The sequence below is a fragment of the Rhineura floridana genome, chromosome 5, assembly GCF_030035675.1.
Source record: "Rhineura floridana isolate rRhiFlo1 chromosome 5, rRhiFlo1.hap2, whole genome shotgun sequence".
NCBI classification, from domain to species: domain Eukaryota; kingdom Metazoa; phylum Chordata; class Lepidosauria; order Squamata; family Rhineuridae; genus Rhineura; species Rhineura floridana.
Window position 1 is genome coordinate 127,818,044 of NC_084484.1, and position 21,821 is coordinate 127,839,864.

At 40.5% G+C, this 21,821-nt stretch overlaps 1 protein-coding gene across 1 annotated transcript in view; it reads right to left on the minus strand.

The window, feature by feature from the left end:
- Nucleotides 1-21,821, minus strand: part of EPHA6 (EPH receptor A6) — a 786,690-nt gene that overhangs the window by 659,213 nt on the left and 105,656 nt on the right. The window contains exon 3 of the mRNA XM_061628042.1: nucleotides 3,815-4,478. Within this exon, the coding sequence (XP_061484026.1) occupies nucleotides 3,815-4,460 (646 nt within the window). The 5' untranslated portion in view covers nucleotides 4,461-4,478. The remainder of the gene's footprint in view (nucleotides 1-3,814; nucleotides 4,479-21,821) is intronic.

Sequence of the window (21,821 nt, forward strand, 5' to 3'; positions counted from 1 at the left end):
CCTTTGAAGACAGTTCGGAAGCTTCATCTAGTGTAAAATGCGGCAGCCAGATTGTTAACAAGGACCAAGCGGTCCGAGCATATAACACCTGTTCTGGCTCGCTTGCACTGGCTGCCAATATGCTTCCGGGCTAGATTCAAAGTGTTGGTATTAACCTATAAAGCCTTATACGGCACGGGACCACGATACCTGTTGGAACGCCTCTCCTGATACAAACCGGCCCGTACACTACGCTCTACTACGAAGGCCCTCCTCTGGGTTCCGACTCCTAGAGAAGCTCGGAGGGTGGTGACAAGATCTAGGGCCTTCTCAGTGGTGCCCCCCAAACTGTGGAACAGTCTCCCCGAGGAGGTGCGCTTGGCGCCGATGTTGCTTTCCTTTAGGCGCCAAGTTAAAACCTTCCTCTTTTCCGAGGCATTTTAATTTAAGTTAACTTAATTTTTAAATGTTGTTGTAATTGATTTCAGATTGTTCTTATTTTTATATGTTTTTGCTGTATTATAATGTGTGATTTTATTGTATCTTCTGTTCACCACCCGGAGAGCTATAGCTAGTCGGGCGGTATAAAAGTCTAATAAATAATAATAATAATAATAATAATAATAAAAGCAATACAAAAAACTTGAAGTCTAACCATCCTGATCTAGAGTATTAGATCATGATCTAGTCTAACCATGAAGTCTAACCATCCGAACCATAGAGTATTTGCCACCCTGGGCTCCTGCTGGAAGGACAGGATATAAATCAAACAATAAACAAACAAACAAAACATTACAACCTTACAAGGCAGGTTTGTGTTACCATAAATCCATGTGATGCAGCTACTTCTGACAGCAGTTTCTAATGGAGGCAGCCATTATCATGCATTTGACCATCAGGTGTGTCTAATTTTGATGCATGACACTTGACATAGAATGTAATAGCTCTACAGAGATGAGCAAATCCACAATTTTCTTCTTCTCAATTTCTGGATGCAAAGTAGAAAGGTGACATTGCTTTTTTGAGGATGCCTTCTTTGGCGGTGTTTTGTAGAGTCTTCCCTCTGCTATTAGTTTCATTCTTGCAAGCACTCCTTTGAACCATGCTACAACAACCCTGCAAGGTAGGTCTGTGCCCATACAAATGATTTAGTGCAGGGATGGGCAGAAGATAGACTGCAATCTATTGGTAGATCCCTGGGATATCTGTAGTCAATTGGCAAGTGCTTCTGGCTTCCAGTTGTTTAACAATAGCAACAAAAAGACTCCTCCCTCTCCCTCCTCCCCCTCCCCTTCCTCCTCCCCATGGTCAGTTTTACCTATCCTAATCATGATTGCATAGGAGTAAATCCGATTGAACTCAATAATCATGCAAATGATCAGACCCGCCTTTCCCCTCCTTCCCTTTTCCTCTCCCTTCCTCCTCCCCTCTCCTCTTCCTTCTTCCTCCTCCCCTGCCCACTTCAGCCATCCCTCCCTCCCCCCTGGGTCAGTTTTACCTATCCTAAGCATGATTGCATGCGAGTAAATCCCACTGAAGTCAATAAACATGCAAATGATCACATCTGTCCTTCTCCCCTCCCCCTTCTGCCTGCTTCCATCCCAGTCCTCCCTTCTGCCTTTCCACCCCCCTCCTCCTTCTCCTCCCTTCCCCATCCCCTGTGGTCAGTTTCACCTATCCTAAGCATGATTGCAGGGAAGTAAATCCCACTGAACTCAATAAGCATGCAAATGATCAATCCATTCTCAGCAAACTAGCACAGGATCCCATTTCTTACCTCCCAGATTAAAAAGCAGGGAAATTCACTAATAGGCAAATAACCTTGCCGTTTAAGAATGTACCTATAGCCCACAGATATTTCTATCAAACTTTAAAAAGCAGGGAAATTGGGCAGCTATAGTGAATGCACTAGGGGAGCAGGACACTTGACCTCCTCTCTGAGATATTGTAGTGCCCTACAAATTTGTCAAAATGCAAACACAATTTGGGTTGGTCTTTCACAGTCCAATCCACTTGCTGTGTTTGAACATAAGAACATAAGAAGAGCCTGCTGGATCAGGCCAGTGGCCCATCTAGTCCAGCATCCTGTTCTCACAGTGGCCAACCAGGTGTCTGGGGGAAGCCTGCAAGCAGGACCCGAGTGCAAGAACACTCTCCCCTCCTGAGGCTTCCAGCAACTGGTTTTCAGAAGCATGCTGCCTCTGCCTAGGGTGGCAGAGCACAGCCATCATGGCTAGTAGCATTTTGTGTTTGCATTTTGACAAATTTGTAAGGCAGTACAATATCTCAGAGAGGAGGTCAGGTGTCCTGCTCCCCTGGTGCATTCACTATAGCTGCCCAATTTCCCTGCTTTTTAAAGTTTGATAGAAATATCTGTGGGCTATAGGTACGTTCTTACACCGCATGGTTTTTTGCCTATTAGTGAATAGATTTAGAGCGCTAACATGGAGCATTCAGAGCTCAGTTAGGGGAGAACTATCAAAGCTGTTTGCTTTGTACACTGGGTCTGGTGGTGGTGGTTGATTTGGTAAAAAAAGTTGAAGGCCACGTAGGTTACTTGCCTCTTCTACTTCATTTTTATTTGACCCCAATCTTAATAGAATATTTATAATGTTTATAATTGTTAGACACATTAAACAAGTTATCTAGGTGTTGGATATCACAGCAGTTTTATCAGTCTGATTGTATTTTTTATTATTTTGTTTTATGGATGTAAGCTGCTCTAGGAATACTGATCTTGTGGAGGTGCACAATTTATATAAAAATAAAATAAAATATTTGAGTACCTATTTGTTCACATGCCCAAATATCAGAAAGTCCTTTCTTTTCTTTTTCATAACCAGAAAAAATAAATTGGTATTACACTGTCTGAATGGGTCTATTGTGTAACACAGTTACTCCACATTATGACTCACTGCAATAATCTGGTTTGTTTAGGCTGTGTTGGTACCAGAATCTATCACATGTTGTAGCTCTTCAGGTAATCTAGTTCCTCTTGACTTCCTCATTTACTGATTGAAAAGTTGTCTGAACAAACCCTCAGTTTAAATTTCCAGTGTACTAAAGGTTCTGTCACCCACAACATTCAACAATGATCCTCTATTTTTTTTAAAAATGAAATCAAATAAATAATTTGACTCAAACAGATGCAGATCTTGTGCATGCACACTGCTTTAACCTGGAATGCACAGGTACTGTCTTGAAATGCAAATAAATTCCCTCTTACTCCATTGTCAAAAGGCATCATTCATATCCTCAACATACTAATAATATATAATTTCCCACCTTTCAAATATGCTTGCAAAGATCATGATCATTCTGTAATGTTTTACACTGAACACTGTGATCATAGCAACCACCAGTGTTGGTACTAGTACTAGTATTCAGCAGTATATACTGCAGTGACTTTTCCCCACCAAATACCTGGGGTATAACATCCATCTGTTCTCCAGTATTCAAGCAACGTATTTCCCCCCCTCAAAGATACCTTTTCTTTCATTTTTACACAACATACAGTGATGCAAATAACAAATATTGGCTTTATGTATTATACTGTTTCACACTTACATATTTATTCTAAATTCCTTTGGTACATAGCAGTAAATCATTTATCTTCCATTGAATTCAGCCTATATCTGCACTCTTAATTACATGCAGTAACTTTATTCTTTATAACTGACAAGAAACTATTACATTTCACCCATGATGTTCTTACAAGTAAACAATAAACTGACAACAGTTTTGGCATTAAATTCAATGAAAGCTGGACTACAGCTCATGCGGTAAAACAAAAAACAAAAGGTGCCCTAGAATGAATCAAGAATAATTATCTTACCATGGCAGGAACCATCTATTTCTTCATAACCAACACTGCAGATGCATCGTCCTAGAGGCACAAGCCAATCCCCATCTGCTCCACAATATAACTTTGGAGTGTCCCGCTCCTCAGCACTCTTCACACACGAACCTCGTACTTCCACTAAAGAGGAAGAATCAACCCTTGGAATAGTGTCAGGAAACATAGCCAAATTCCGAACAGTGAAAGGACACTTTTTGTAGTAAACACGGACAGAAACCAAAGCAATGCACGCGCCAATATCTTGAAAGGCAAGAAAAAATCCTTTCCTGTTTATTGGTCCCACCTCACGAACTTCTGTGTTCAGTTTAAGGATGCGATCACCCAAATCCATCTGGGTAAAACTCTCATCAGCTGCGATAGTATCAATTTTACTGTACTGGTTTGGCTTGAATTTAATTCCATGGGATTCATCTGATTCCAGGTAGTAGAGGTTAAATGTTTCTTTGCATGTCCCCAGTACCCATGGAATGCTGTTGCAGTCTCTCAGTGTAAACTTCATTTCCACATAAATTTTCTGGGCTGCATCACGGGAGATCCAATTTGTACGAAGCCAGTTGTTCTGGTTGGGTTCCATAACGTTGCATACCTGGTAAGTATGGATGGGGCGATTGTATTCATCCATTTCTGTTATGGCATCCCACTGAAAAGAAAATAGAATTAATGAAAAGAAAAATCCTTATACATACAAATGTATAATTAAATTAATTTTAAAAAGCTTTACATTGTTGCCAGTGTGGAAGACTGACCTTAAATATTAGAACTGCAAGGTAACCAACAGAAATACTGAGATCTGAGACAGTGGAACACATTAAGCATCAGACTACTATTATTCTAATTATTCTTACTTTACTTTCCTCCAGATGCCTTTGAGCAAGACTTGATAATGGGTATTAATATTCACTTGTCTTCATAAACCAAATCTGCTAAATCACTGAATCTCGACACATGTAGCAGTTAGCGACGAGCTCATTTAACAGAATTTGTGGGGGGAGGCTGACATTTTGGTGCATATCTTCTGAACCAGACCACCTAAAAACTTAATTTTTAAAAAAATGAAAGCTGAGAGTCCGGAGATTAAGGTGACTCACCCTGAGACCCAAAGAAGACCCCAAAAATCCAGAGTCTCCAGACCAATAACAGAGACCTGGCAACCCTAATTCCAAAGCATAGTTATGTAGGAAAGTGATCCTATTGTTCTATTTTCCATGTAAAAACAATTTTACTTTATCATGAATTTGAACAGCATGAATTTGAACATCTTCACTGCAATTAAAATGAAGTCTTTATTTTTTGGGGAGGGGGGTATCATGAAGCTATGTTTTCCACAAGCTTTTCCATGAACACCTTGAAGAAGGCACACCATATTGCCTTAAGCCTTCTTCAGGGTACATCCCTCCAAAGGCTCCAATAAGCCCTCAGAAGGTGCATGTGCCCACATGTAAACACACTCATGAGCCTCTGCTGCTGTGTACCAGTGAGATCAACTGGTCCATATGAGGCCCTCAACTTCTCAGGAACCTTCTCTGTGTTCACCTTAATTCTTCTCTTTAGCAACACTTCTTTGTGACAACATTACAGTACAAATGGATTCAACTGAATTATTCCACCTACCCTACCCCATAAATTGCCAATTCAGGATGCTTTGTGAGGCATGCAGAGAACTTCTATTATAGGACAGCTGTATAAATGTAGCTAGTAAGTAAGGGTGTAATTCTAACCTCTGGTGGGCAGCAACTATTTAATAGAATGGCAGAGCCACCATTGTATCTGGAGATGCTGCTCCTGCCAACCAGGGTGGAAGGTGAGGTGGACAAGAAAAGTCTGCACGTTTGAGCACCAGCTCCAAGCCAGCACAGCAAACAGACCCAGATTGGGCCTGTCAGAATAACTTACTGGTAGTTGGACTGGCTTAGGATCAAGCAAATCCTTGCCCAGCTAAGCGCCACCTCCTCCCTGCCCTATTTTGGGGGTTACACTAGCTATAGCCAGTGGGGATACTGGGCACAGCTGGGCAGAACTAGGCAGAGGAATGCCTCTGTCTTACCCAGACCCCTTCTAGCATGGTGGATCAGTGACCTGGATTACTCTGCCCATAAGTATTTTGAAGGCATTCTGGAGAAGTAGAAAAAAACTCCCCAAACAAGAGGCAATCGCGATGGAAGGAGAAAAAAAACTTCCCACTTAGCTTTCACAGACTTTAGCTTTAGCACATACTGGTTTGCCACCTACAAGTACCATTCTATTTGCAAACTGTGCTGGGGCAACATAGCTGCAAAACTTAAATAGGGGAAAGCATAGCGTCATCCCATTAGGTTTTGACCATGAGAAGGCCTGTTAATCTGAGACGAATGGTCCTGCCTCCTGCCAGGTTTTCCTGCTTAACAGCTCTCCATATGGGAATGGGGAAAACCTATTATGCTCATATTCGTGAAAGGTGACAACAGGTGCAGAACATATTATGTTTACTCTAACCACCTCTGTGGAAAGAAAGTCTCCAAATGTGTGCACTGTTGTATCCTAGGAAGAAAACCGGTAACAGTAAGCATGTGATCTATAAGGCCTTCGAGGCAGGCAATAGAAGTGCAGCATTCTGTCTCTATATTGATTGATATACCACAAAGTTGAACATCTGTTCATAAATACCACTTGAACTACCAGAGTTCTTCCCCTTACTGTTATAAAACTCCATATTGTCTATTCCTAACTTTTACAGCTTTTCATATTTGCAGTGGAATTGTTCTGAAGAATGGAATAGAGGTTGTTTGCAAGCAGATTTGCATACTCGAGAAACATCAAAATAAAGCTTTAAAAATATCTAGAAGTATGTAGGTTTCATGCTCTCCCCCTTGCAAACATACTCAAACTAGCATTTCTTTAAATTATATGTTCATGTACTCTAAATTTATTCAAGTTATTCAATGTGCACTTTTTTGCTGGTAGGAATTTACAGTCATTAGCAGTGTAGCTATTTATTCATATTTCTTGTAGGACAATGTTTCAAACATACTATTTCACAAAATCTGAATCAGATTCTGTAATTTGTATGCTTGCTGTTATCTATTATAAATACTCTTGTATGAACACCAAAATACATTTGGTTCATAAAAATAATAAGCATGTTCAGAAACCATGCACTTGTCTGTACAAAGTCTGACTCTTATACTTCACACTGAGTACCACTGTGTTTATTTCTCATTGCTCTATAGTACCAGCTTTTAAAATATCTACAAATGACAATTTTTCACAAGTGGGGCATTTTATTCTTATAAATGTACAGTAGAAGCAGGCATAATGTCATTTTTAGTGGAACAATATTAATAGCCATGTCAATAAACAAATAACCCACAATCTCTCATTATCTGTCAGAAAGCTGAAAAGGCAGAAAGACGACTAACTAAGTTAATCAGGCATACTGAATAAGTTTTTAATTGGAATGTAAATCTCTCTCTCCGAAGAATCATTTGCATGGGTTAATGATATCAAATGTCTTACTAAAAGTGAAAGGCAAATCTAGAAATAACAACTTTGGACATGCACAAAATAATAAAAGTCTGTTTTATCTATGATCACCTGGAGGTGGAAACAATGGATAGCTCAATTCAAGACAAATCTTATATAGCCATTAAAATGCTTGGTTAGACCCCAAATTCACAATTCAGAGCTATTTTTTATCACAAATGTCAGGGCCAGTGGCAGATCGGGGTAGGTCCTTCGACACCAACACACACCCATGTCCACCCCGGCTCCTGCGTCATGACATCAACACACTGTGCACACACACACTGGTGTGACAATGCAGAAGCCCGCACCAACTGCGGGAGTGTTGTTATTGTTGTCTGGGAGGGTGGTAGAGCACCTGCTCCGCAATCAGTATTAGGTTGCCGGGCATGATTTGTGGTAACAGATCACACTCTGTGACCCAGTGCTGTCAGGATTGCGGAGCTCTATCTTCCTAGCTCCAGCCTGTAGATCTACGTAGGGGCCCCTCATGAGCGGCCACGACCCTCAGTTCGTGCCCTACCTGCTGGTGCCAGGCCTGACAAATGTAGAGAATGGTCCATGGGATTCACTCATTGTCTGTGCATTCACATCCATGAAGAAAAGAGAGAGAAGTTAAAGAAGTATGTTTAGGTCACATCAAAAATAAGAAAAGATAGAACTGCACTACAGATCATGGGACTGACATTTTTTATTCTTTGCTACAGGGAGCAGCTGCAGGCAATGGATTTGAGCTATAGAAATGGTCTATTAGCAAATGCTACTTAATGCAAAAAAGAATTGAGGAAAACAGCTGAGGAATAAATTAGATAAGGAAGTCACAAGTTGCTTTTCTGCTACTTTTTATTATATTGTCATTTAGTTTTCCAATATCTTACTTTTTGCACTAAGAAATGAGTTCCAAAAAATTATGAATGATGCATACACATACAACCTGTGTCTCTGCAGGATTTAAAGGCAAAATACACTTGGATACAAGCATACTAAATTATACTGTTCACCTCAATTTTGTTTCGGGAATAGGTTTTGAATCCAAGAGAAACCTATGTAGTGGTCCACAGATAATTTCCTATCAGAAATGTTTTTAACAATATGCTGAGGAGTGTTCTTACAAAGGTTTAATTACAATGAATCCTGTCTCAGTACTGGTGGTTGCCTAGACGACCCTTGACATTCCTTTAAGGTCTTAGAGTCTAAGAAAGTAATTGTTTATATATTTTTCATTAAAGATTGGAAGCCTGTTGAATGTTACCATGGCAAGGATAGTTTAGACAACTAAAGAGACCAAAGGAACAGCTATTCACTCCTTTTAAGAAAAGTCATATGGATTTCTTGATGATTGTATTAGATGCAAAAGTTTTATTCAAGGGTATTTTTGTTCTGTTTAATGTTTCAAGGAAATGCAGTCACTGAGACTATTTTGAGACTTTCTGCACCAGGGCTGTCCAGAAGGGGCTCAACGGATGTTTCGCCGTATTGTGAAAACATTGCAAACCAGTCTAGGATACGATAATGGCACATTTTGGCTGGGGTACTGGCAGATGCGTGCTTGCTCCATCATATAAAACCGCTCATCACAAAAATAGATATAGGAGTAGGCATGTGCGAGAAGCAAGTAACCACAGTATCACTATATTATAGGCATTTCTGCCACCACAAGCATTTGCATCTGATATGCCAAATGCCTAAAAATGTTATTAGCCACACCACTGAAGCCTCAATGAGAAATGTGATTAAAATTTGTGACAACTATGTAGTTACTCCAAAAGAAAGTTTGATTTAAAAGATTTTTCTTCTTTTATAAAAATAGGTAGCAAAGTAGAGTAAAATGCAATAATTGTAATAATTTAAATATGAACAGCTTAAACATAGCATAGTCTTCTTCAGGGAATTATTTTTAAAGCCAAAAGTTACAAAGTGCTTCTTTCGCCTCAGAAAGAAAAATTGTCAAACTATCATTCTCATAATGTTATAGTTTCCATGAAAACTATTTAAATATTCACTTTGAATTAATATCCTGGTTTGAACTTCAAAAATTAGAGTTTTGAATCCTGCTCCTAGCCATTTAGTTAACAATGCAAATCTCCATTCTTCAGGAGAAAAGGATTCTGCATTTAAATAATGACTAATTTAAAGAATAAAATTGTGGCGGGAGTTATCAAAACATAGATTCTTTCTATAGCTTTCAAGTCAGGAAATAAAACGCAAAAGATATCTATAAAATGATGGGTAACTAATTTATTTTAATATAGGTTAGTATACTACTACTGTCTCCAAACTAGGAGGAAAGACAGAAAATAGACAATGAAATTAATTTCAATTACAATAATAAGATTTGATATGAAAAGGACAAAAAACATAGTCCCAGCATAGGGATGTGCCGAAGTTCCTCAACTATTTTTGCCTTGGCAAGAAATTACACTTAACTGTTCAGGATATTTATCCACAAATGCAGATATGTAATGTTTGCAAGGGTAGGATTTACCAAATTATTTTGCATGTTATTTCAGATTATAGGTTTATTGTCCATGGTTCTCTATTAAATGCACATAACTATTTTATATGCATTGTTCCCACTCTGGAAGCGATAGAAGAGATAAACTTTGTTAGATAAGGCTCATCCCACCTGCAGTCACAGGCCAATATCTCGTTAGCCTAAAATCAGGTGACTTGAATCCCCTCCCCCTTACACTCACACAAAGACACACATCATACACTATATTAGTCTGCTTCCTTCCTATTTAAGTATCTGAGCAACCTTTTGCTACAGACCCATATGTCTTGGCTCTGCTTCACAGTGTTTTTTTGTCTGTGTGCCTCTGTTGTCCTATCAGCCTTGTTCCAGCTCAGCTGGTCTTTGACTCTGAATCATGCTTAGGATAGGTAAAACTGATCATGGAGGGAGGGAGGGCTGGAGTGGACAGGGGAGGAGGAAGAAGAGGGGAGGGGGAAGAAGGGGAAGGAAAAGGGAAGGAGGGGAGAATCGAGGAAGGAGAGAGGGGGAAGCAGATGAGAGAGGGGAAGAGGGAGGGAAAGGCAGGTCTATTCATTTGCATGCTTATTGAGTTCAGTGGGATTTACTCCTGTAAAACTGTAAAACTGATCATGGAGGAGGGGGAGGGGACAGGAGCGGGAAGGAGGAAGGGAGGGGGGAGGAGGGAATTGGAAGGGGATGGGAAGGGGGAGGGAGTGGCAAAGGAAGGAGGAGGGAAGGGGCAAAAGGGGGGATAGGAGAGAGGAGGGGAGGGCAGGTTCAATCATTTGCATGCTTTTTGAGTTCAGTGGGATTTACTCTAGTGCAATCATGCTTAGGAAAGGTGAAACTGACTTGGAGGAGGGGCAGGGAGAAGGAGGGAGGAGAAGGGGAGGGAGGGGGAGAGGAGGAGATTGGGGGGCAGGCACTGGCCATAGGGAAAGCCCCTTTCCTTTGCAAAGGAAAGCACTGTGAACAGTATCATTGTTTTTCAGGGCTTCCCCCACCTTTTTATTCTACAGCAGGCACATATAGTTTCTCACCCAAATTTAAACCAAAGCTGTCCCTGGCCACATCTACACCAGACCTTTATTTCACTTTAGACAGTCATGGCTTCCTCAAAAGAATCCTGGGAAATGTAGGTTGTGAAGGATGCTGAGGGTTGCTAGGAAAGGTCCTATTCTCCTCACAGAGCTACAATCCCTAGAAGGGGGGCTGACTATTAAACCACTCTGGCCACTGCAGCTCTGTCAGGGGAATAGAAGTCTCCTAACAACTGTCAGCACCTTTCACAAACTACACTTCCCAGGATTCTTTAGGGGAAGCCATGACTGCATAAAGTGAAATAAATGTCTGGAGTGGGTGTGGCCACCTGATTCACCAAGCCAAACAGCTTTGAGTCTGGCTTTTAGAACACTGACAGTTGGTTCTTACTGAGCATGCCTGACATTGTAATAGACTTCAATGCAAAATTTCTTAAATTAATTAAAAATCAGCCAGGCATTTTTTTAACGTTTAAATGGCAAAAGATGAAGGTAAGGTTATGTGGCAAGGTCAGTGGTAGGATTACAGGTACTCTGTGAAAATGGCTGATTTTTAATTAATTTCAACAAATCATGAGACCCCTGACAAAAAAAGTCCAAAAGGGGTCTGGATTTTTTTCTCTTGTTTTACACTTCGAACTCTTGATTCTTTCTGTTTTGTGTATCACCATGAAAAGTTAGGGGGTTGTTAAGCAAGCGTTTCTGAGTTCAGGATTATAAGTTTTGTAAGTTTTTGTTTTGAAATGTGCCTATGGGAAGCATAAGAATAGCATGCGGGTATTTTCAATTTAACATTGCGGAATGCGACAAATCTATACAGCCTACAGTATACAGCCACTCTCGTGGCTGTATAATTCCTCCACTTTTATTTATTTTAACTACATCACAGAAATAATCACCCACAAGCTAGAATTAGATTTTTAGCCAATGGTTGCTTGATCATGTTCTTAGCTATACATGGAAGAGGAAAAAAATCTGAAAGGACAGTCAGTATCAAACATATGAGAAGGGAAAACTGTGTGTTCCTTTGGGGATAAGTTGCTTAAAATGTCTCTGCATGTATTATTTCCTCAGGAAATATGACTCAAACATCAGTTATAAATATCTGAACATTAATTCACTTTCTTGTAGTTCAGAGATTATAATTTAACCAGTTTGTGGATTGTAGTTTGGCACCCAAATCTTCAATGCCTTCTAAAGAATAATGTCTAACATGAGAATAACACCACAAAGCATAGTCATAGTCCATCTAAGAGATGGCCACTTCTCAGGATGTACCTGACACAGCAGCATTTCACACATTTAATCATCAAAGTAAAGTGCAACATTATCTGTATGATAGGAATGGCTATCAAAACATATAAATTTTATGTGGGCTAGAAGTGCCCTAACATAATAAACAATAGAAATATACCCATTACTCCCAAAGTTGACTTCCTTGCTGCATGGCTTTTCATAATTTCAATATATGGCTTTCCCTTTCAGGATCAAGTCCATCAAGATGCTACTCAGCAAAGGCTTTGACTTTGTCATGTATGTTGTTTTGTTGCTATGGAGTTGTAGAGAGGGCTTCCTTTCCCCCACTCTTATATGATGTGGCTTTAGGATGGAACTCTGAATGGGAGCTGGCAGGGAACTTGATGAGCTCATGGCCTGTCTCTGCACATTCAAATTCCCTCCACTGTAAGAGGGCAGGTCTCTCAGGACACAAAAGTGGATGCTGCAAACCAGGTGCATGAGGCAGACAAGTGGGGCTCCTGGTATTTATGAATAAGTCTTGTGGCTGAAGGAAAAGTCCATGAAGTGTCTGTTTTCTGATGTGGGAACTACTTTGTGGATCCCAGGAGCTCCTTCTCTCTACCCCTGACAGGGCCCCTACAGGGCTATTTTATTCAAGGGGCTCAGAGACTCCCATCTCCTACTTCCCAACTGCATCTCCTACAGGGTGAGCCACTGAAGTCTGCTGCTGCTGTCAGTGAGTATCTGTGGCTCTCCTTTGTTGCCAGTAGTACCACACTGCTTATAAAGAATGTTTCCTCCGTGGGTGGGTCTTGAACCATTGTCCCAGGGCAGCTGTGTCCTGTGTGTTCTCTTTACAGGCGTTGTGCTCAGGAAGCTATGTAACTGGTGCTATGCTATGTGGGCTTTCCTCCTTCTGTTCCCTTTGTGTGTTGTGCTCCAAAACGGTGGTTGAGAGTCCCATAACGGGATTCAAACCACCAGCCAAAGAGATTCCTGTTAGTAGCAGGGTCATTGCTGCCTGAGATACTGGGACTGTGTGTATGATGATGCAAGTCAACCCCCCCCCCGTATTTTCCAGTGGTATAAATGAAGCATTTTGCTATAGCAGTCATCAAGGTAAAACAAATTTTCATGTCACTAGGGCGGGCAGGGAAATATAATGGTAACAGTACAAGTCTCATTTCATCCATTTTTGCACCAAGGCATGTTTTTTATTATAACAAAAGTTTAGAGACAAATCACTTTAGGAAATATTGCAATTATAAGAATGCCAGCAATAGGCAAAATTCTCCTCCCAGCTAAATAGCCTTTACTATAGTAGTGGAAATCAGTATTTCAATGTGTGAAATAATAAATAAAAACAAAATATTAGGCTAGTATACAAATTCTGTTCCCAGAATAGCTACATTATAAAAAAATTTGTTCCTCTCCCCAACACTTCAGTAATATTTTATGAAAAGAATTACAAAGGGCAATATCCTCTGTTACTATCCAGTTTTTACAGCCTGTTTAATTTCATTAAAACTAAATACAATATTCAGACTTTTAAAAATCCTTAGAAAATATGTGTTATAAGCATTAACTGTATTTAACTGGACAATAACACTTGCCTACACCTTCATTTCAACTGTAATTAAAATAAAAGAGGAAAATTCCTCCCCCCTGAACACTCATTTCCCTTACTCCAGTGTTTCAACATCTGCTGTAGCTTTTACCTACGTAAAGTACTGTCGTTGACTATTTTGTAACTTTCAGTGTACCAAAACCAACTTGCCTAAGTGAATGTGTCCTTCATTTATCTAGTTTGGGCATATTGTTAAACTACAGTTCCATCATTTCATGCACAAACCTTGGGCTCATGTGTTCCCTCACTTCCCTCTACCTGTTAATTTAGTAACAAGTTAAAAACAAACAAACACTGGTGTCAGCACCCAGGCAGGCAGCTGTGGATTTGTCTCTACCTTCTCCTCTGTCAGCAGGAGCAGGCCATTATTCAGCCACTGGAGCTGGACAAAGGCAAGGGAGTTTTGACAGGATCCATCAGCCCAGCCCTTGCAGCAACACAGCTGAGTCTACTCAAGGGCCAACTGCTATAAAAGCAGGCTGGAACAGCAGTGAGGGGCTCTTCTTCAGAGACTCAGCAAAGAGTGAGGTAAGGTGAGAGACAACAGCCCAGGAAGATGGAGGGGGTGGCTGATAGCATGGCAGGGCTTGTGCAGGAAGGAGCAGATCCAACAGATAGGTGGAGGTTGCCATCCACAAGACCAGAAGGTGGTTAAATGTAGGGTGACTGCTGGGCTGGGTCACAGAGGCTCTCTGACCTGAAGGGAATAGGACTTGTGGGAGCTACCTGAGGGCAGCAAAGGGGGACCCACCAAAAAAATGGGACTCCAAGGACTGCTAGGGACCAGACCCCAAACTGTATAGCAGAGTCACTAAAAGAGCAATTGTAGATAACCAGGGTTTGGTGCCTTTTTGGTGGGAACCAGAACGGACCCTAGGTGCTTCAGTGTGCCCCTCCCCCCAGAACCCACCACAACTGGTTCCAGTACAGATCCTTTGAGGACCCCAATTCTTGTATCTCTCCATTATCAGTACTGACCATTATTCTTACTCTCTGCTTCCTCCTCTTTAGCCAGAAAGATCCAGAAGAATATCTGTCCTCTTGCCTTTAGGGAATGACTTCAGAAAAAGCTTTTTGCAAATTCAAGAATTGCAAATTGTCTAATGAAAGGATGGGGAACCTAAGGCATGAGGGCCAAATGCAGATCTCCAAGCCTCTCTATCTGGTCAGTGGGACTCTACCCAGGCCACATCCCTCACTTGATCTGCTTTGTACCTTGAGTATTTTTGCCTAGCTGGAATGTGTCTTTGAAGTCTGATAATGCCTCTTGCTCACATGGATGGAGGATAGAGAGGGATGTGAGTGTGTAGCCTACTGTACTACAGTAAAATTCAAATCTGTTGCCCCACGTTTTCCTCTGTTCCACACACCCCTGGCATATGGCACCCAGAAAGCTGCCTAGAAGGGAATGAAAATAGCTCCCCATTTCTGGTCTACTGGATCACCCAATCCACATGCTTGCTGACACACTCACAAAACTCTAAAACAGTGGTTCCCAACCTGGGGGCTGGGACCCCCAGGGGACCCCCAAAGTAATCCAGAGGGGGCCATGAACAGTAAAGAAATGAATTATTTATTAATTTTTTTTTTAAAAAAAGTCTTCACTCCCTCTACACTGTCTGCTTTCCGCTGCCACTGCCGCTGCCACCTCCCCCTTGCTCCATATGAGAGGGGAGGCCTTTTCCTGAAGCGCCAGAGCATCTTTCAGGCGCACTAAGGGCAGGTATCTGCCTATAACATACATGGCAGATGCCAAAGGAGGCTGAGGGTGGAGCTACCAGGAAGAAGAGGGGATTACCATCACTGATTCCCATCTCCTTGCACTGCCGCTACTGGCAACGCCCTTACTTAGAATGAGAGGAGAGAGCTTTTTGTGAAGCAAAAAGAAGCAAGCCTGCAAAGAAAGGCTGCTTTCCCCCTTCCTTCTTGGCAGCCAGCCTGCCTCCCTGGGGGGAGGGGGTCACAATTTTTTTTCAGCTTATAAAGGAGGTCCCGTGCTCATAAAGGTTGGGAACCACTGCTCTAAAAGGTAAGACAGACAGGAGTTTAGGAACCATATTGATTCTTTGTCAGCTCACAGCTCTCCTCCCACTTTCACTGGACTTTGTCCTCTAGCCAAGGTGCAGGGAGAACCTCTGTAACCTTCATGGGGTTCCTTTGAAAATCATAGCACTTTCATATAGATGGGGTACTTACAAGTTGTAAAGGTGGCCAGATGGTTTTTCCATCCCCCTTTCCTCCATTCATGTGTTTAAGCATAAGCAAGCTACTTCACTCAGCAGCTGACTGCTGATTGGTTTAAAAATATTGTGATTAGAACGATGCTATGAGGTGATGAACATGCTTCTCAAGTACAATATATGAAAAAATGGCTGCCCCAGCCAGCTATTGCATGTACTTATGAGTCCCCTACCACAGTCAATGCCATCCACTCATGATAACCATCAATCACCAATTAACACAATCTGAGCCATACCTGGAAAGCAGGAAAATGGCCTATGGGTACAGTAGATAATTAAAGTTAGTCAAGCCATGCATGATGTCCATTATATAATAAAGGAACTAAGCATGTAGAAGACTTTCTAAAAAAATATACCCATTTTACAGCTGGAAACTGTACTCAATATTTAAATTTAATATTTAAATTTGAAAGATGTAAAATATAATTTTGTTAAAAGCCTGAGGGTTGTGTCCCACAGTGTTGTTCAACTGACGGGAAGGTTTCTGACAGTGAAATAAGGAGGGAAGCACTTTTCAATGATTCCCCCTCCCCTTGCAGCCTCTCATGCCCCTAAGTCTACTCCAGAAGGTTGCCTCCCCAGCAGATTTGGGGAGCATATAATATGCCATGCTTCCCCCAGGCACCTGGTTGGCCACTGTGAGAACAGGATGCTGGACTAGATGGGCCACTGGCCTGATCCAGCAGGCTCTTCTTATGTTCTTATGTTCTTAAAGTAATGCTCAAGATTCTACAACAAAGGCTCTTACCATATATGGAGCAAGAAGTGCCAGACGTCCAAGCTGGATTTAGAAAGGGAAGAGGTACCAGAGATCATATCGCAAACATACATTGGATAATGAAACAGACCAAGGAATTTCAGAAGAAAATCACCCTGTGCTTTATAGATTACAGCAAAGCCTTTGATTGTGTAGATCATGAAAAACTATGGAATGCTTTAAAAGAATGGGGGTGCCACAGCATCTGATTGTCCTGATGTGCAACCTATACTCTGGACAAGAGGCTACTATAAGGACAGAATATGGAGAAACTGATTGGTTCCCAGTCAGAAAGGGTGTAAGACAAGGGTGTATTTTATCACCCTATTTGTTTAATCTATATTCAGAACATATACGGAAAGCGGGATTGGACCAAGATGAAGGAGGTGTGGAAATTGGAGGGAGAAATATCAATAATTTAAGATATGCAGATGATACCATACTACTAGCAGAAACCACTAATGATTTGAAACAAATGCTGATGAAAGTTAAAAAGGAAAGCACAAAAGCAGGACTACAGTTGAATGTCAAGAAGATTAAAGTAATGACAACAGATTTACATAACTTTAAAGTTGACAACGAGGACACTGAACTTGTCAAGGATTATCAATACCTTAGAACGGTCATTAACCAAAATGGAGACAATAGTCAAGAAATCAGAAAAAGGCTAGGACTGGGGAGGGAAGCTATGAAAGAACTAGAAAAGGTCCTCAAATACAAAGATGTATCACTGAACATTAAAGTCAGGATCATTCAGACCATGGTATTCCTGATCTGTATCTATGGATGTGAAAGTTGGACAGTGAAAAAAGCAGATAAGAGAAAAATCAACTCATTTGAAAGGTGGTGTTGGAGGAGAGCTTTGTGCATACCATGGACTGCAAAAATAATTGGGTGTTAGAACAAATTAAACCAGAACTGTCACTAGAAGCTAAAATGATGAAACTGAGGTTATAATACTTTGGACACATCATGAGAAGACATGATTCACTAGAAAAAGCAATAATGCTGGGAAAAACAGAAGGGAGTACAAAAATAGGAAGACCAAACAAGAGATGGGTTGATTCCATAAAGGAAGCCACAAACCTGATCTTACAAGATCTGAACAGGGTGGTTCATGACAGATGCTATTGGAGGTTGCTGATTCAAAGGGTCGCTGTAAGTCGTGATCAACTTGAAGGCTCATAACAACAAATGGGCTGCACAAGGGAGGAAGGAAGTCTTACTGTCAGCTGAGTGACACCATAGGATAGAGGTTATAACACAAATGGCCTTCTACCTCCCTCTCTTTCTTTCTGACTTGTAGATGTTGGGGACTAAGAACAGGGGAATCCTATTATTCTTATGTCACATTTATAAAGTTTCCAAAGATATTTTGAGTATTATATTTTATCCTGCATATTTGTCAAGGAGTTCAGCCCTTCAACAAATATTTTCCAACCCCAATTCATTTCTCAACCAGATCCTGTTTCAAATCAATTCCACGTTAATTACCCCCATTAATTGTGGTAGCCTATGGCTCTGAACAATAAAGACTTCTTTCATTCAATTACCCCCATTCATCAATATCCCCCAACAAATCACATTCAAAATAAATACCATACATGGATGTTCAGGTGGACTATTCTTTGATGCCCAGTGGGTGGACTTCTTTGTTGTTCTGCTACACCCTACCTTTGCCCCACTGAGAAGTGGAATGTGAAAAGATGCCTCCAGGTTCACAACTCTCAAGCCCAGGGCTCCCCTCATTTTAGCTAGTATGTGGGGATCAGATTGCCCCATCCCCAGGGAACTGCACACTTGCTAGGGTGCTCCGCTCTCTGCTCACCTGCTGCTGCCTCCACAGCTGGCAAGGCGCAATGCTCAGGCTCAGACTCCTTCTTTGAAGTGTTCTTCTCTTTATCCCAGGCACCAGCAGTGCATCCCTGACCTGGTAGGCCTGGCAACTCAGCTACTACTGCTACACTACTACCATTGCATGCTGATGCTGTTGCTGCTTCTTTTGAGGAGTCAAACGCTCTCGGGAAACAATATAGTACATGTTGACATATCCACATTGTACCAAAAAAGGGGAGGTTTCAACTTAGTTAACTAATTATTAGTTTTTCAGAGAACATTGAAATGTAGTATTACACTAATGTGAAATTCATTAGCTTAATATTTGTGGTTAGTCTCATTTGAAATTGCAAAAACATCGCAAGAATTGGAAAATGTTCAATATTCTAAAGCCTGGTTCGAAACTGGTAGTAAACCTTAAATTATTATTATTATTTGATTTATATCCCGCCCCAGCAGGAGCCCAGGGCAGCAAATTAAAAGGCACTACTGTTCTGAAAAGTTGTGTATTATTCTCAATGCTCTTTGTGTTATTCAGTGAATATATATCACCTTATGATTAAACAGCAAGTCTCATTTACGTACGTCTGTATTTATATCTTACCTTTCCTCCAAGAAGTTCAAAGCAGTGAAAAACTGGTTCCCCTTCCAATTTTATCCTCACAAGAACCTAGTGAAGTCAGTCAGGCTGAGAGATAGCAAGTGTCCCAAGTCCCAAAGGATACCTAGTCTGATACTCTAATTACTATAGCAGTTGAGGAAGACTATATTCCACAAAAACCTATACCATAATGATAAACAAGATTGCTGTTTTTCCTGCAACAGACTAACATGCCTATCCTTATGGAACACAAAATTATGGTTTGTCATTTCTGTGCCCTTTATAGTGTACAAAATGCTTTGCAGACTCTAATGCTTTGCAAAGTATTATCCTTGTTTTCTGTGAAGCCAAATATTTTCCATTTTACGGATGGGTAACCAAGTACAAGACTTGCCCCTCTGCTGAGTACAGAGTTTAGCTGGCCTCTAAACCTACAAACACTCTTTTGTATGTTTCTGAGCACCTGTTCTGAACTACCACAATGAAATTTCTACATAAACAAATTTGTATTGCCGCACTGAAGCTTTCGTTGTCATATCCACAGCTGGAAAATAGTACGATGATATTATTGGCACATGTAGAATTCTGATGAAGCATATGCTAGCAATTTTAATATTGAGTGCATTTTTGCAAGGGGGAACATCCCAAAGGCAGGATCAGAGAACTATTATTTAAACATGATATGAAACTTCTGCTGAAACATCAGAACTGACATTTACTGGCCTGCATGGGAAACCTGGAATATAAACTTAGCTGAAGTCAGCATTATTTTGTCCTTCACTTAAATAGAGCATGAAATTTTTATGAATTTAAGTGTGTTGGCAGAGAGAGAGAGAGAGAATCACAACAAGGTGAAACATTTTGAGTGAAATGTTCAATTTATTAACACTTCCTCTATGTTTATATCAACTACTGTTTCCTGGGTTTGAATGAAAATGCATCACAAAGATCTTTTTAACCTTAAGAGTGGTTCAGCAATGGAACAAAACATTTTGAGAGGCTGTGGAATTTGTTCTCTTTGCAGATTAAGCAGAATCAGAGAGACAATCTTTTGTAAAGAATACTCCATGACAAGACATATTCTCTTAATGAACTAAATGTATTGTAATTTACTGGATTTTAGTTTGTACGTCACCTAGAGTGGCTTCGGCCAGATAGGCGACGCAAAAATTAAATTTATTATTATTATTATTATTATAAAGAGGATTGAACTAAAACATGGGGAACCTCTGTAGTTCAGCAAACTTCCCATTTTGACAGAAAACTGATTCACATATGTTGTGTGTGATGGGGAATTTTATACATACGTACATGTATAGCTAATGGGGAATTCAATATACATAAACAATGAGCAAAATATATTCTTTTATAAAGCTATAAAAGTTTATAACATTTTAATAGTTTAGTAGGAAGCCAGATCTTTTTCTCTTTGGAACTGAATTTCCTGACCATGCTGGTTTGTTTGGAACTATTTGTACTCAAAACAATTGATAACACTGTGCTGAATATCTCGGTACCTCTAAGACAGCCTTTCCCAACCAGTGTGCCTCCAGATGTTGGACCACAATTCCCATCTTTCCTGACCATTGGCAATGCTGGCTGAGGCTGATGGGAGTTGTGGTCCAACAACATCTGGAGGCACACTGGTTGAGAAAGGCTGCTCTAAGACGTAGAAAGAAGTGCAGAATAGCTAAGATGCTTAGCTCATTGTTAAAATTTACTTTCATGTGAAGTACTGAACATTGCCAAATTCATTAGAACACCAAATTCACTAGAACACGATGCAGAGAAGTACAGTACCTATGCAATGCCTATGCAAATGCCTGTGTAATACCTGTGTAATACAGTCATGTCTATGTCATTCTGATGTGTTAAAGTACAAAGTACCTATGCAAAATGCCTGTGTAATACTATCATGTCTATGTCATTCTGATGTGTTAAATCCTTATTGGTAGATGCTAAAGTCTTTGTCCTGAAATGTATAAAAAAACCCAGGCAAACAGTGCCAAGTTGCAGTGTCCACTCACTAGGAGGGAGACTGACCCAGTGTACACTTGTCATCCAATAATGGCCTACCTTTTTGCTCCAAGCCTGTGTCTTCAAAATTTTTATTCAAGGACCCCCAGCAAAAGAACCCAAAGGAGAAAGCTCTACATGGTATGCTGTTTATAGGAATGGAGAAGGAATCAGCTTTAAATGAATTTATACAGTGAATTTGGCAGTTCCAACCCATCAAGCTTTACCTGCACTGGAACAGCTCTTGCACTGAACATCTGCTTATGTCAGAACTGCTTGTGCATTGCTAGGGCTTTTGTTTTGGTTTTAAAGCCCATCTAGTTATATGCAAAATTATACACAAAAAATTATTTATTTATTTATTATTTAATTTGTATCCCGCCCTTCCTCCCAGCAGGAGCCCAGGGCGGCAAAGCGCTAAAAACACTTTAAAACATCATAAAAACAGATCTTAAAATACATTAAAACAGAACAGCGTTAAAAACATTTAAAAAAACAAAAAAAGGTTAAAAGCATTATTAAAAAACATATTAAGCAATTCTAACACAGACTCAGACTGGGATAGGTCTCAACCTAAAAGGCTTGTTGAAAGAGGAAAGTCTTCAAAAGGCACCAAAAAGATAGCAGAGATGGCGCCTGCCTAATATTCAAAG